Source organism: Pelodiscus sinensis, chromosome 31 (genome assembly GCF_049634645.1).
Source record: "Pelodiscus sinensis isolate JC-2024 chromosome 31, ASM4963464v1, whole genome shotgun sequence".
NCBI classification, from domain to species: Eukaryota; Metazoa; Chordata; order Testudines; family Trionychidae; genus Pelodiscus; species Pelodiscus sinensis.
Genome location: NC_134741.1, coordinates 2,388,248 through 2,401,245, shown reverse-complemented (window position 1 = coordinate 2,401,245; position 12,998 = coordinate 2,388,248). Strand labels below are relative to the sequence as shown.

The 12,998-nt window shown below is 48.1% G+C and overlaps 1 protein-coding gene across 1 annotated transcript in view; it reads right to left on the bottom strand.

The window, feature by feature from the left end:
* Window positions 1-2,078: 2,078 nt before the first annotated feature.
* The window catches only part of LOC112543496 (uncharacterized), a 48,813-nt gene continuing 37,893 nt past the window's right edge, over window positions 2,079-12,998 (bottom strand). Inside the window, exons 8-9 of the mRNA XM_075912466.1 lie at window positions 7,433-7,582; window positions 2,079-7,161 (exon numbers count right to left, since the gene is read on the bottom strand). Coding sequence (XP_075768581.1) covers window positions 5,666-7,161; window positions 7,433-7,582 — 1,646 coding nt within the window. The 3' untranslated portion in view covers window positions 2,079-5,665. The remainder of the gene's footprint in view (window positions 7,162-7,432; window positions 7,583-12,998) is intronic.

Sequence of the window (12,998 nt, the reverse complement as noted above, 5' to 3'; positions counted from 1 at the left end):
AATAACTCTCAGGGTCAGGTTTTTTTTCCTCAACAACTTTAGCCTACCCCGTCCCCCCCACACATATTTTTCCCGCACTGTGGATGGTTCTAGACCTTATTGAGGTTTGGGGTGATGAGACCAACCTCCCGGATCTTCACACCAGATGCAGGAATGCGGATGTTTTATGGCCAGATGGCCGACAGCCTGGCCACAAAAGGACTCATCCACACCCAAGAACAGGTGAAGATGAAGGAAAAGAAGCTCCAGCAGGCATATGCCAGGGCTAGGGAAAACAACTCCTGCTCTGGGACAGAGACCCACACCTGCCCTTATTAAAAGGACTTAGATCGCATCCTGAAGGCTGCTATCAAATCCCCCCTCAGTCTTCTGCAGACTAAACAAAAGAAAATCCCTCAGTCTCTCCTCATAGGTCATGCGCGCCAGCCCCCTAATCATTTTGACTGCCCTCTGCTAGATCCTCTCCAATCCTTTCTATAGTGGGGGGCCCAGAACCAGACACAATATTCAAGATGTGGCCTCACCAGAGCCAAATAAAGGGGAATAATAACTTCTCTGGGTCTGCTGGTAATGCTCCCCCTAATGCACCCTAATATGCCATTAGCCCTCTTGGCTACAAGGGCACACTGTTGACTCACATCCAGCTTCTCATCCACTGTAATCCCCAGGTCCTTTTCTGCAGAACTGCTACTTAGCCATTCAGTCCCCAGTCTGTAACAATGCTTGAGATTCTTCCGTCCCAAGGCAGGACTTTACACTTGTCCTTGGTGAACTTTATCAGATTTATTTTGGCCCAATCCTCTAATCTGTCCAGGTTACTCTGGACCCTATCCCTGCCCTCCAGTGTATCTACCTCTCCCCCTAGCTTAGTGTCATCTGTGAACTTGCTGAGGGTGCACTCTATTCCCTCATCCAGGTCATTAATAAAGATGTTGAACATAACCAGTTCTAGAACAGTTCTTTGGGGTGCACGGCTAGAAACTAACCACCAACCTGACATCAAGTCATTGATCAATAGCCGTTGTGCTCAACAGTCTAGCCAGGTTTCTATCAATCTTACAGTCCATTTATCCAATCCATATTCCCTTAACTTGCTGGCAATAATATTGTGGGAGATCGTATCAAAAGCTTTGCTAAAGTCAAGGTAGATCACATGCACTGACTTTCCCATATCCACAGAGCCAGTTGTGGAGAAGCTAATCAGATTGGTCAGGCAAGACTTGCCCTTCGTGAAACCATGTTGACTATTCCTGATCACTTTCCCCTCTTCCAAGTGCTTCAGAATAGATTCCTTGAGGATCCCCTCCATGATTTTTCCAGGGACTGAAGTAAGGCTGACGGGTCTGTAGTTCCCTGAATTGTTCTTCTTCCCTTTTTTAATGATAATCATTACATTTGCCTCTTTTCAATCATCCGGGATCTCTCCTGATCGCCACAAGTTTTCAAAGATAATGGTCAAAGGCTCCTCAATGACATTTGCCAACTCCCTCAGTACCCTCGGATGCATTAAATCCAGGTCCATGGATTTGTGTATGTTTAGCTTTTCTAGACAATTCCTAACTTCTTGTTTCTCCACCAAGGGCTGTCCACCTCTTTCCCATATTGCGTTGCCTAGTGCATTTGTCTGGGAGCTGACCTTGTCTGTGAAGACAGAGGCAAAGAAAGCATTGAGTACTTCAGCTTTTCCCACATCATTTATCACTAGGTTACTTCCCTCATCCAGTAAGGGCCCCACTCTCATCACCCTCTTATTGCTAATATGCTTGTAGAAACCTTTCTTGTTATCCTTCACATCCCTTGCTAGCTGCAATTCCAATTGTGCTTTCGCCTTCCTCATAACTCCCCTGCATTCTTGAGTAATATATTTATACTCTTCTCTAGTCATCTGTCCAAGTTTCCACCTCTTGTAAGCTTCCTTTTTGTGTTTAAGCTCACCAAGGATGTCTCCAGTAAGCCAATCTGGTCGCCTACCATAATTGCTTTTCTTGCTGCGCATCGGGTTCTCACTACCCCCATTCTTACACCTTCTCTCCTAGGTTCTTTCCCCAGCTTCTTTGGCCCCACATTCAAAACAAAGGTTTTAGTTGTTCAAAAACAAATGTGTCCTTTATTTTTTCATTAAGAAGGGAAGGAAGGGAGTGGTTAGTAGAGGGATGACAGTGAGGGGGTGAAGGAGAAGCCCCCAGTTGGGGTAGCCCAAGGGAGAGTGTCACTTGTCCTCCAGGGAGAAGCTCTTCCTGAGTGTCTCCTGGATGCGCACGGCCCCAAAAGGCCTGCCAAATGGCAGCCATGCATGATTGCCCATACTCCCTGCCTATGCGGTCAGCCTCCGCTTTGCACCCTGTCAGGAATGTCTCCCTCTATCTCTCAAACAATACACAGTCACCACATGTGAAATGCTATGCTCCCTGAGGTCCAGACAGGTAAGGAGGCATCTGAAGTGCACCTTCAAAAGGCCAAAGGCACCCTTCACAAGCATGCGGGCCCTTCTCAACTTGGCATTATAAAGTTCTCTGGCAGGGTTGAGGTGGCTGGTGTAGGGCTTCATGAGCCAAGGCTGCAGAGGATAGGTCACACTGCTGACCAAGCAGACGGGTTCGTCCACATCCCCGACCCTGATGGTGCAGTTGGAGAAAAAAGTTCCGGCATGCAGCTTATGGAACATGCTACAGTTTCTAAACAGACATGTGCTGTGCGCGTTCCCCAGCCACCCGATATAGATGTCGGTGAACTGTCCCTGGTGATCCATCACAGCCTGCAGGACCACTGAAAAATATCCCTTTCGGTTGATGTACAGAGATGCCTGGTGATCTGGGGCATGGATGGGGATGTGGGTCCTGTTGATAGCCCCTCCCTCCCCTGCAATTGAGGAATCCCATGTCAGCAGATCCAATAATGATGGCATCCACATCTGCAAGGCGGATGACTGCGCAGCAAGATGGTGTTGATTGCTCTGACAACCTGCATGAGACAGAATCACAGGGGTGCCAGGGTGCCTGAAAGTTTCCCTAGCCCCTCCTCCTAGTCTCCCCCCTATGACCCTCCCCCGACCAGAAGCAACACCCTCAAATCAACCCAACCTCTGGCAGGGCTTTGTGAGGGTGGGACTGAACAAAACCTCCTGAGGAGGGGGCTTGCTACCCCCCACTATCAAACCCATTTCCCAGGGAAGCCCATTAATTCCTTCAATCCCCCTCCTGGGACAATAGCCCAAGAATGCCATACCTGCATGCCCAGGGCCCTGATGATCAATCTTCTCATGCCAAACTGCCTCCCTATGGATTAGTTGCTGTCCGGCGTGGAGAGCTTCCATAGGTGGATGGCAACACACTTCTGGATGGGGATTGCAGGCTTCATGTACATGTCCCATTACCTCAGGACAGGGTTGAGCCACTCATAGAGCATCAGGAAGGTGTCCTTCTTCCTTCTAATGTTCTGGAGCCATTGCTCTTCTCCCGAGTGCTCCAAAACAATGTGGTCCCACCAGTCTGCACTGGTGTCCAGATGCCAGATGTGTCAGGGCACAGTGTCCAGGGGAGAGCAGGCGGGATGCAGATGCAGGAGCTGTGCCTGCACAGTTCCTAAGAGGATTTCCCACAAGGGCTGGGGGTCAAGTTTCTGCAGAGCCTGGGAGGCTTCATGCAGAAAGTGCTGCATAACTTGCAGCAAAAGCTACAAGAGCTGAAGACTGTCCAGGGGCAACTCCGGCCCCATAACAAAGAGTGCTGTGTTGTCCAAAAGCAGGGCAACCTGAGCACATAGAGAAAATGCTTTCGGGTCCTTCAGAGAGGTAGGCAAGCAAGCAAGCAAACCTGAGAAATGGCTGTCCTGGAGTGTCCCTTTAAGCACCAACCTCAGATAATCTCAAGAAGCAGCCACACAAAGTAACTACTGACCTGATATCCTGCCTAAACTGGTTCTGAGTGGCCTTAAATGCAATTCAGCATCCAATCAGTATGGACACTCTATTTTGAAATAGCAAAGCACTATTTCAATGTGCATTTTGTGTGTAGACATGCTATTTCAAAATAAGCTATTCTGGAAAAATCTCTTCCAGAATAGCTTACTCCAAAATTACTGCGCAGTGTAGACATCCCTCCAATGTCCATGGCAGGTGGATCCCAGCTTGGATGGGAAGGGAGGGGGGAACCTGAGGCAGGCACAGGGATCATCTTGAGAAGTCTCTTCCTTCTCTCCCTTGTGACCCGTCGGCTCAGACGCCAGCAGAAGGAGTGACTGGGGTTACACAGACCATGCAGAGCCAGTGGGACCAGTTCAATGTTGGGTGCTGCAAGCCCCTTACCTGAGAGCTGGGCAGATGCATTCCTGGAAGCTGAATGCCATTCATCTGTGTATGGAAATCAGGTAGGCCATGGAAAGCATTTCCCTTGTGTTTGGAGCAATCTCTGGTGCCCGGGCTCTAACAGAAGTGTTTTACACACCAGCTAATGAAATCTGAGCGGTTTTCTCTAGAGATGTAATAGCACAGTCAATTAACCAATAAGCAAAGCTTATAGGTTAATACTCTAAACTACATGCATTTCTCTCTCCCGTCCCACCAGTAATTTTTTTAGCAGGCTGGACAGCAACCTGGCTCAGTCCTGGCTTGCAATGGGTCCAGGACTAACCACTGCTACAGTTTTGCATTTAAAATATATTAGGAGCTACGCAGGAAGACAGTCCAGCTCAGTTTCAGCCTGCGTCAGGTCTGCAAACTCAGACCCACCCCAGACAAGGGCTACTGTCACCCTGTAATGCTGCCTCTTTATGGCTACATCTAGACCACTGTTTCTCAACCAGTGGTATGAGTACCCTCAAGGGTACTTGAGAGATATCTGGGGGGTATGTCAACACAACTGAAATTTGGAGAAAACTGAATTTTGTTTTAAGTTATACAGCACTTTATTATTTTTGTACTTTTTATACCCAAACATTTCATTGCCCACCCAGCTATGAAGTTGTTTAAATAAATGTGATGCAATGGTAGAAAAATATTGTGTGTGTCTGCAAACTATCGGTACTCCAGGTATTTATACTTATTTAAAAAAAAAGGCAGTACTTTTTTTTTAAAGGGGAACTTTATTAAAAAAATTTTTTAAAGATTGAGAAACACTGATGTAGACTCCGGAGTTTTTCTGGGATACTGGATGTATCCCAGAAAAATTCTGCCGCATCTAGGGAATGCATCTGCTCTTCTGACATTTTTGTCAGACGTTTTTGTTGGAAGAGCAGATGCGCTCTTTTGGAAGCCCTGTCTTTCTCCTTCCACAAGGAAGGGCTCTCCCAAAAGAGGAGGTTTTTCCAAAATTTGGCCCAATATAGAAGAGCTAAATTTTGGAAAAGCCTCTTCTGACAAAACTCCTGGGAAAAGGTATGCAAATTGCAGAGTGCAATTTATGTACTTTTTCTAATAAAACATTGATAGGCTACATTTAGACTACAGAGGCAACAGCACTGGGTGACAGGCTGCTAGGCCACGAGGGGAGCCGGTTTTTAAACCTTTTAATGCCTGGCACCTTATACTGCTGCCTCTGATACAGAGGCAGCAGCACAGACTGGAAGGGGGCTCCTTGGGAGTGAGTCAAACTGACTGCCAGCCCCACGCCCAGGGATATAAAATAATCAACTAAGCAATAAAAATTCATGAGGTTACTCAACTAGTCAATTAACTGATATTTAACATCCCTAGGGTCTTCCCTGAGGGATTTGCTGATGCAGGAGACATGTGGATTCTCTGATGCCTAGTAAGATATGAGGTGCGATCAAAGCTTTTCCCACAGTCAAAGCACTTATATGGTCTCTCTCCTGTGTGGGTTCTCTCATGGAGAGTAAGGGCTGATCGACGACTGAAACTTTTCCCACACTCAGGGCATTTATATGGTCTCTCTCCAGTGTGGGTTCTCTCATGGACAGTAAGGTCTGGTAGTCGAGTGAAACTTTTCCCACATTCATGGCATTTATATGGTCTCTCTCCTGTGTGGGCTCTCTCATGGAGAGTAAGGGCTGAACGCATAGTAAAGTCTTTCCCACACTCGTGGCATTTGTATGGTCTCTCTCCAGTGTGGGTTCTCTCATGACTAGTGAGCGCTGATCGCTGAGTGAAACCTTTCCCACATTCATGGCATTTATATGGTCTTTCTCCAGTGTGGGTTCTCTCATGGACAGTAAGGGCTGATTGCTGAATGAAACCTCTCCCACACTCATGACATTTATATGGCCTCTCTCCAGTGTGGGCTCTCTCATGGACAGTAAGGGCTGATTGCTGAATGAAACCTTTCCCACATTCATGACATTTATATGGTCTCTCTCCTGTGTGGGCTCTCTCATGGACAGTAAGGGCCGAACGCATAGTAAAATCTTTCCCACATTCATGGCATTTATATGGTCTTTCTCCAGTGTGGGTTCTCTCATGGACAGTAAGGGCTGATTGCTGAGTGAAACCTTTCCCACACTCATGGCATTTATATGGTCTCTCTCCTGTGTGGGCTCTCTCACGGACAGTAAAAGCTGAACGCATAATGAAAACTTTCCCACATTCATGGCATTTATATGGTCTCTCTCCTATGTGCACTCCCTGATGGATAATAAGGTGTGAACTCTGACTGAAGCTTTTCCTACATTCCAAACATCTATATGGCCTCTTTCTGGTGTGGGTTTGCTGATGTCTACTAAGGTGTGATCTCAAAGTGAAGCTTTTCCCACGCTCAAGGCAATTATGGGATTTCTCTCCTTGATGGATAATCTCATGTTCAATACAGGATGACAGTTCAATCAAACTTTTTCCACACTCCAGGCACTTGCACAGCCTTTCTTCTGTGTGCCCTCTCTGTGGCAGAATACGGCCTGATTTCTCACTCAATCTTTTCTCACAGTCTGAGCATTCACAGGGTTTCTTTTCATTGCAAATTGACTGCTGGGCTGAAGTTTCCTTGGGATCCTGGGATCCTCCCCTACATTCAATGGATTCCTCTGCTTTCCTGCTTGAATTGTTCTCCAGCTTCTTCTCTGCCTTGTGTTGATTTTCCCAGGCTTCCCCCTGTTCTACACACTGGGGAAAATCCCCTTCAGCTCCTTCCAAAAATGTTCCCTGTGATACTATGGTTCCAGAACCTTCCTGCTGTAGATTTTCCTCATTGTTCTCCCCCACTGTCCTAGCACCTTCTGGAAGAGAGAGAATGGCAAAGACAGAAAGCACAACACAATCATAGTTCAGGAGACTGAGACATTGGATTCTGCCTCCACATCCCACCCAAATACTCCCAGAAAGGAAACAGAGAGAGGAAACTCCTGATAGCTAACAGGGTGGCTGGGGAGTTGTGACAGGTATTTGCCAGGATAAAACCTGCAGCCCTAACTGGGAGTGGAATATGGGGGCGGAAGTGAGGGCACTCACAGCTCATTTTTGAGAGTCCCAGCTTTCTCCTGCACTCACCAGAAGGTTTGTGTGTCAGTTTCCCTGACTCTTCACCTATGCGGGTGCCTTTCAGGACTTCCATTTCTTTGGCAGGCTGGAGATCTGGGACCCAAGGCTCTTCCCCTCGTTCCAGCCGGGCAATCAGGTCAAGTCTGGGAATGGGGAGTCCTGCAAGGGTTGAGATCAGGCAAGGTGAAGGCCCATTGAGTCTGGGAAAAGTATGTGTCACAAGGAACATTCCCTGAACTCAATTAATCCAACAGAGGACATCTTAAGAGCAGCAGACTTCTGGGGCAGAATATAGTGGGGGATGAGACAGTCTGGATTGTATTCATTCTGTTCACTTTTTGATGTTGCATGCAATTTCTATTGCCGTCATAACCCCTTTGTGTGCCTCAGTTTCTCTCGGTACTACACCACTATCTAGATGGGGATGAAAATTTGCAGGTGACTCACCCAAATTCCTGAGGATGCCCAGGCCAGCAGGTTCACAATCGCCCAGGCTCATGGCAATCCGAGTCTGGGAAGGGTGTGTGACCAGGTGACAGCTTTTGCCCAGGAAGCTGGACAAATGCTTGAGATGGGGCTGGCTGCAGCCAGGGACGAGCTGTGCAGGGTGGAAGTGAGTATTTCTGGGTACGTCTACATTGCATTCCTCCTTCATTTTTTAAGGATTATTTCTAAGGAAGGGTTTCTTTTTTAAATAACCCAATTTTTTTCTCAAAATACGCTATTTCAGAAAAGTGGCCAGCCACCATTATGCAAATGAAGCACGGGAAACTCAAATCTGAGCTTCATTTGCAATTTTGTTTGTCTGCATTTGCATTCCTCTCTCGAAAGAGGAATGCAATGCAGACATACCCTCTGGCTTGGGGGCAGGAAACACACAGAATGAGGCCTTTCTGAGCAGGGTCAGGGTGGGTTTCTGTTCCTCTGGCCTCCTTCATTGCGACTAGTGGGGCTGTGGCTGGCTCCTCTGGGTCTCTGTGGGGGGCACAGATGGGGGGCAGGGCCCTTGGCTCTGCGCTCTCTTCTCCCCAAGATGGATTGTGCTGATTGCTCCTGGTCACTGTGCTAACAAGTCTGTTTGATGCTGTGTTCCTGTGAATTAATAAACCTTTTGTTCTACCTGCTGGCTGAGAGTCATGCCTGGCTGCAGATGGGGATGCAGGGCCCAATGACGCCCCACCCTTTGGTGATAGAGCGTGTTGTCATGCCCTCACTGGGAGTTTTAATGATCTGTGGGCTCTGAGAGACTTGCTGACGCACACACAGCTCTGGGGTTAAACTCTGGGCTATTTCCAAGTCTGAGGAAGCTGGAGCCCTTCTCACGGCTAGAGCCAGTCCCAAGACAGGTGAACAGTGTGTGAAGGAGAAATAATGTCGTCAGAACAGTTCCCTGCTTCTGGCTCCTGAAAGCTGGGGATGAATTACCATTCTCCCTTATATGTCTGACTCCCCTGCTCCCCAAAAGAGAGCATGCAGTTAAAAAGTGTCTCTCACATGGGGGCTGTGGGCCCCACTCCCCTCTCATTGAACTGACCAAGGAAGAACCTGACCCAATGCAGAAATGCCGGCCCCAGGGCTTTGCTAGCTGAGGGCACAGGAATCCTTACCCAGCGATGCCACAGTCTCATAGTCTCATATGAAGGCTAGGACTATAACAGGGTTTAAAAGAGAACTAGATAAATTCATGGAGGTTAAGTCCATTAATGGCTATTAAGAAAGATGGGTAAGGAATGGTGTCCCTAGACTTTGTTTGTCAGAGGATGGAGATGGATGGCAGGAGAGAGATTGCTTGATTCACTCCCTCTGGGGCACCTGGCATTGGCCACTGTTGGCAGACAGAATACTAGGCTGGATGGATCTTTGGTCTGACCCAGTATGGCCGTTATGTTCTAGCTCTCCTGCATGATGTCCCTATAGAGCAGAGGTCACCAACCAGTAGATCAGGATCTACTAGTAGATCTTAGAGCCTCTGACAAGGGATCCTGACTGGTTTGGCCAGGAGGCTATCAAGTGCTGGCACTTCAGCTGTCCCTTCTCCCCACTGCTGTGCATCTGCTGCCATTTGCCTTGGAGCTGGCCCCTAAGGAGCCTCCTGCTTTCTGTGCGGGGCATGGGAGGGAGAAGAGGGGTGCTGAGGCCAAGGTGCTCCCTTCTCCTGCTTTGTATTCTGTCTCCACAAGCAGAGAGAGGGCACATCAAGACTTGGGCAGGGGAGAGTTTGCTGGCTGCTTTTGGGAGGGTGCAAGGTCAGGACAGGAGTGAACCTGCTTTATCCCTATTGCACCACCACCCAGGAGCAGAGATAAGCAGTGCCCAGCTGGAGCACTCCTTCATTCAAACGCTCTCACAGAGCCTGCACCAAGAACCCCCTCTTGCAACCCAACTGCTTGCCCCAAGCTCAGCTCAGGGCCTCTCTCACACTTCAAATCCCTTAACTCAAGACCAGAGCCTGCAACTCAACCCTCTGCTCCAGGCTGGTGAAAGTGACTGAGAATGGGGGAGGGAAGGAGGACAGAGTGAGCAGGGGCAGGGTCTCAGAGAAGGGGCACAAAGAAGGCAGGACAAGGGTGTCTGGGTTTGAGGTAGATCCTGGATTGCATTTACATTCAAAAAGCGATTTTGTGCTTAAAAAGATTGGAGACCCCTGCCTTATGGCATGGGGAGTCACCTGGCTGCTCCTCACCAACCACTGCTGAGCCTTAAGGAGAAAAGGTATTTGCATATGATTGTCCAGACTCTGAGGCCCCACTTGATGGCTTTCCATTTACACATTTCAAAAAACATGAAGTATTCCCCACTCCACATGTCCAATTTCACACACAAGAGAGACACATACCCCCCAAAATAAGACAAACAAAACCAGTGGATCATGACATGAAGATTGACGGGTTACATGAAATAATTTGCTCAAAGCATCTTTGAGTTCTATACATTCATGTCCATAGGTCTATTTCATAAAGCATTGGGGGGGGGGGTACAAACCACCTCTGTTCCTAGTCACAGCCCAGATCTCTGCACCACTCCTGCTCTCCTGCCCCAGGTCACGGTCCCCTACTTCACTCACACTCCTTCCCAGATCCCTCACCCCAATCCCTTACTCCAAGCTCCCTTCTGCAACCAACTTCCATCCCAGACCCCCACACCTCCTCCAGAAATAGCACAGAAGAGTGTGGCCTTCAACCACTTATCAAATTCTTGGAGTGGCCCCCCCATTAAAAATGACTGCCCACCCTTGTGTTAATGGCTTACGGTAGAAAGAAAAAGATTCTTTTAACAGAATTTTTTGGAGTGTTGCCAATATCTAAAACTCTGACCGTAATGATTTTTTTAAATCCCATGTTACTAATTAATAAATGGATAACTGTGTTGCATTAAGGCCAGATCTATGCTGTGTGGTAGAGTTCTGGCTCTTATGAGTCAGAAATAGCATGTACTAGGTGAGATTCTAGTGTTGTGTCTTGCAAACTATAGCGACAGAAGCAGCTGCTTGTCAGAATGCACTACTTAGGGTGTACTGAGCATGCTCAGTAAGAGCTGCTGCACACTCTTGGATTCAGAGGCCACTTCTAGCTTTACAAGCATTAAAAAAAGGTTCAGGGGCACATTACAGTGGTGGGATGGGCAAAGTGAGCAGGGGGCAGAAATTATCTGACCAGGATGGGGGTCAAATAACTTTAGGGTAAGGCAGAAGAGGGACTGGAAGGGGAAAAAAATTAGGTGGGTGAGTCAGGAGCTGGGGTTCACCTCGGGAGGGAGAAGCCACCAGATCCTGATCCAGGGATGGAGGGGAAGAGCTGGAGTCTGACTGAGGGAGAGACACTTCCACTCCCTGTGCAGGGGCGAGGAGCAGGAGCTGGGGTTTGGCTAAGGGGGGAGACACTGCCAGGCGCTATGCAGGGTGGGGGAGGAGCTGGGGTTTGGTTCAGTTGGAGACACTGCCAGCCCCCGTGTGGGGGTTTTGTTCCTACACAGGAAGGGACAAAGGGGTAACAGTTACCCAGGGGTGAACCACCTGCCAAGGATGCAAAGCAGAGGTGGGGCCAGAGAAGGAGTTTTATTTCCTCTCTCAGGGCAAAATGTACCAGGGAGGGAGTACAAGGCAGCTTCCTCACTGTGCTTTTAAAGGTTAGGGATGTTAAATTGCAGTTGGTAAGCTAACTCAATGGAATTACCATTGACTATTCGATTAGTTGATAAGAGGCTTAGCTCCTGGGACTGCAGGAGTTGGGACTGAGTAGTTCAGATTCATGCTGTCTCTGGTACTGGTGGGACCATACGGTGACCATATTTCAGACACAAAAATAGGAACACATTAGCCACGCCCCCAATACTGCTAGCCACGCCCCTGCCCTCTTACATCCTGCTCACATGATACAGTAAATCCCACACCTGGGGGGTAGTACTTCCAGGGTCAAGATGGACACAGGACTGGAAGTACAGGCTGTCAGGTGACCCCCTCTAAGAACTTCTCCCACCGTCCTCTACCAATAGGGATGGATTTGGGCACTGTAGGAGACCCCCATGCAACTATACGGCAATTGCATTAACCAAGGCCCCAAACCTAGGGTCTCAGGACACTGCAGCAACTAGGTGTCTAACCTTGATTCAAGATGAGATTCACAGTCCTAATACTTTGCAGTGTAGATGCAGCCCCCTTTGATTCAGACCCTGGGAGTCATCCAGAACTATCCCATAATTTCACTGGATAACTTCCTTAGTCCTCTTAACAGATGCTTACTGGTTCTAATAACTGGTAATCAGAAGGGGCAGAAGCAGCAGCTCATCTGCTGTGGGCAGGGGGCTACTTCAGCCTCACGGAGGGCCTGCTGCACGCAGGGGTTGCTCGTCTGGAGCAGTCTGTGTGGGGGGGGGCCTGGGACCCTGCAGGCAGGGACTGCTCCAGTGTCAAGATCAGCCTCTCTCTGTAGGGTGTGAAGGGGGTTGGGAGCCAGTGGCAATAAATTAGGGAAAATTTACATCCCTAATGAATGGACTGCAACTGCATTTTTTGACGTTACTGCAAAACTATCAAGTGTTCTCCATTTCCACAAGCCAGAGTGACAATACTGAACTAACTATGACAATTACAGGTGAAGAAGACCATGTCACTAACCCTCATCACCACATCTTGAAAAGTACATTTCCCATAGATATCAATGGGGCTGGGCTATTTTATATGAGAAATGCACATGTGAATTCCATCACGGCAATGCCTATGTTATGTAAATAAAACTTAAAACTACTAATTACCAAATAAGACCACTTCCCAACCTTCTTAAAAATGGCCCAATCCAATTTCATTTTAAGCTAGGATTGGGCCCAAACCAATCTGTTGCTATTACCCAACAAGATCGAGTTAACATTTAGTCACCCTTCAAAAATATAAAGGGACCAATCAGTAAAAGCCCCACTACCTGGTAAAGATGTTAAGGACTAGTTAACTATCCGATAAGCAAATGTCAGATAGAGGCAGCAAAGGAGGGGCGGGGGAAAGGGTACTTCAAAGCAGCAGTGCTGCATGGAGCCTGTACCCAGGATACATTGTGCAGTGCTGCCGCTTTGAAAAACCGAGCAG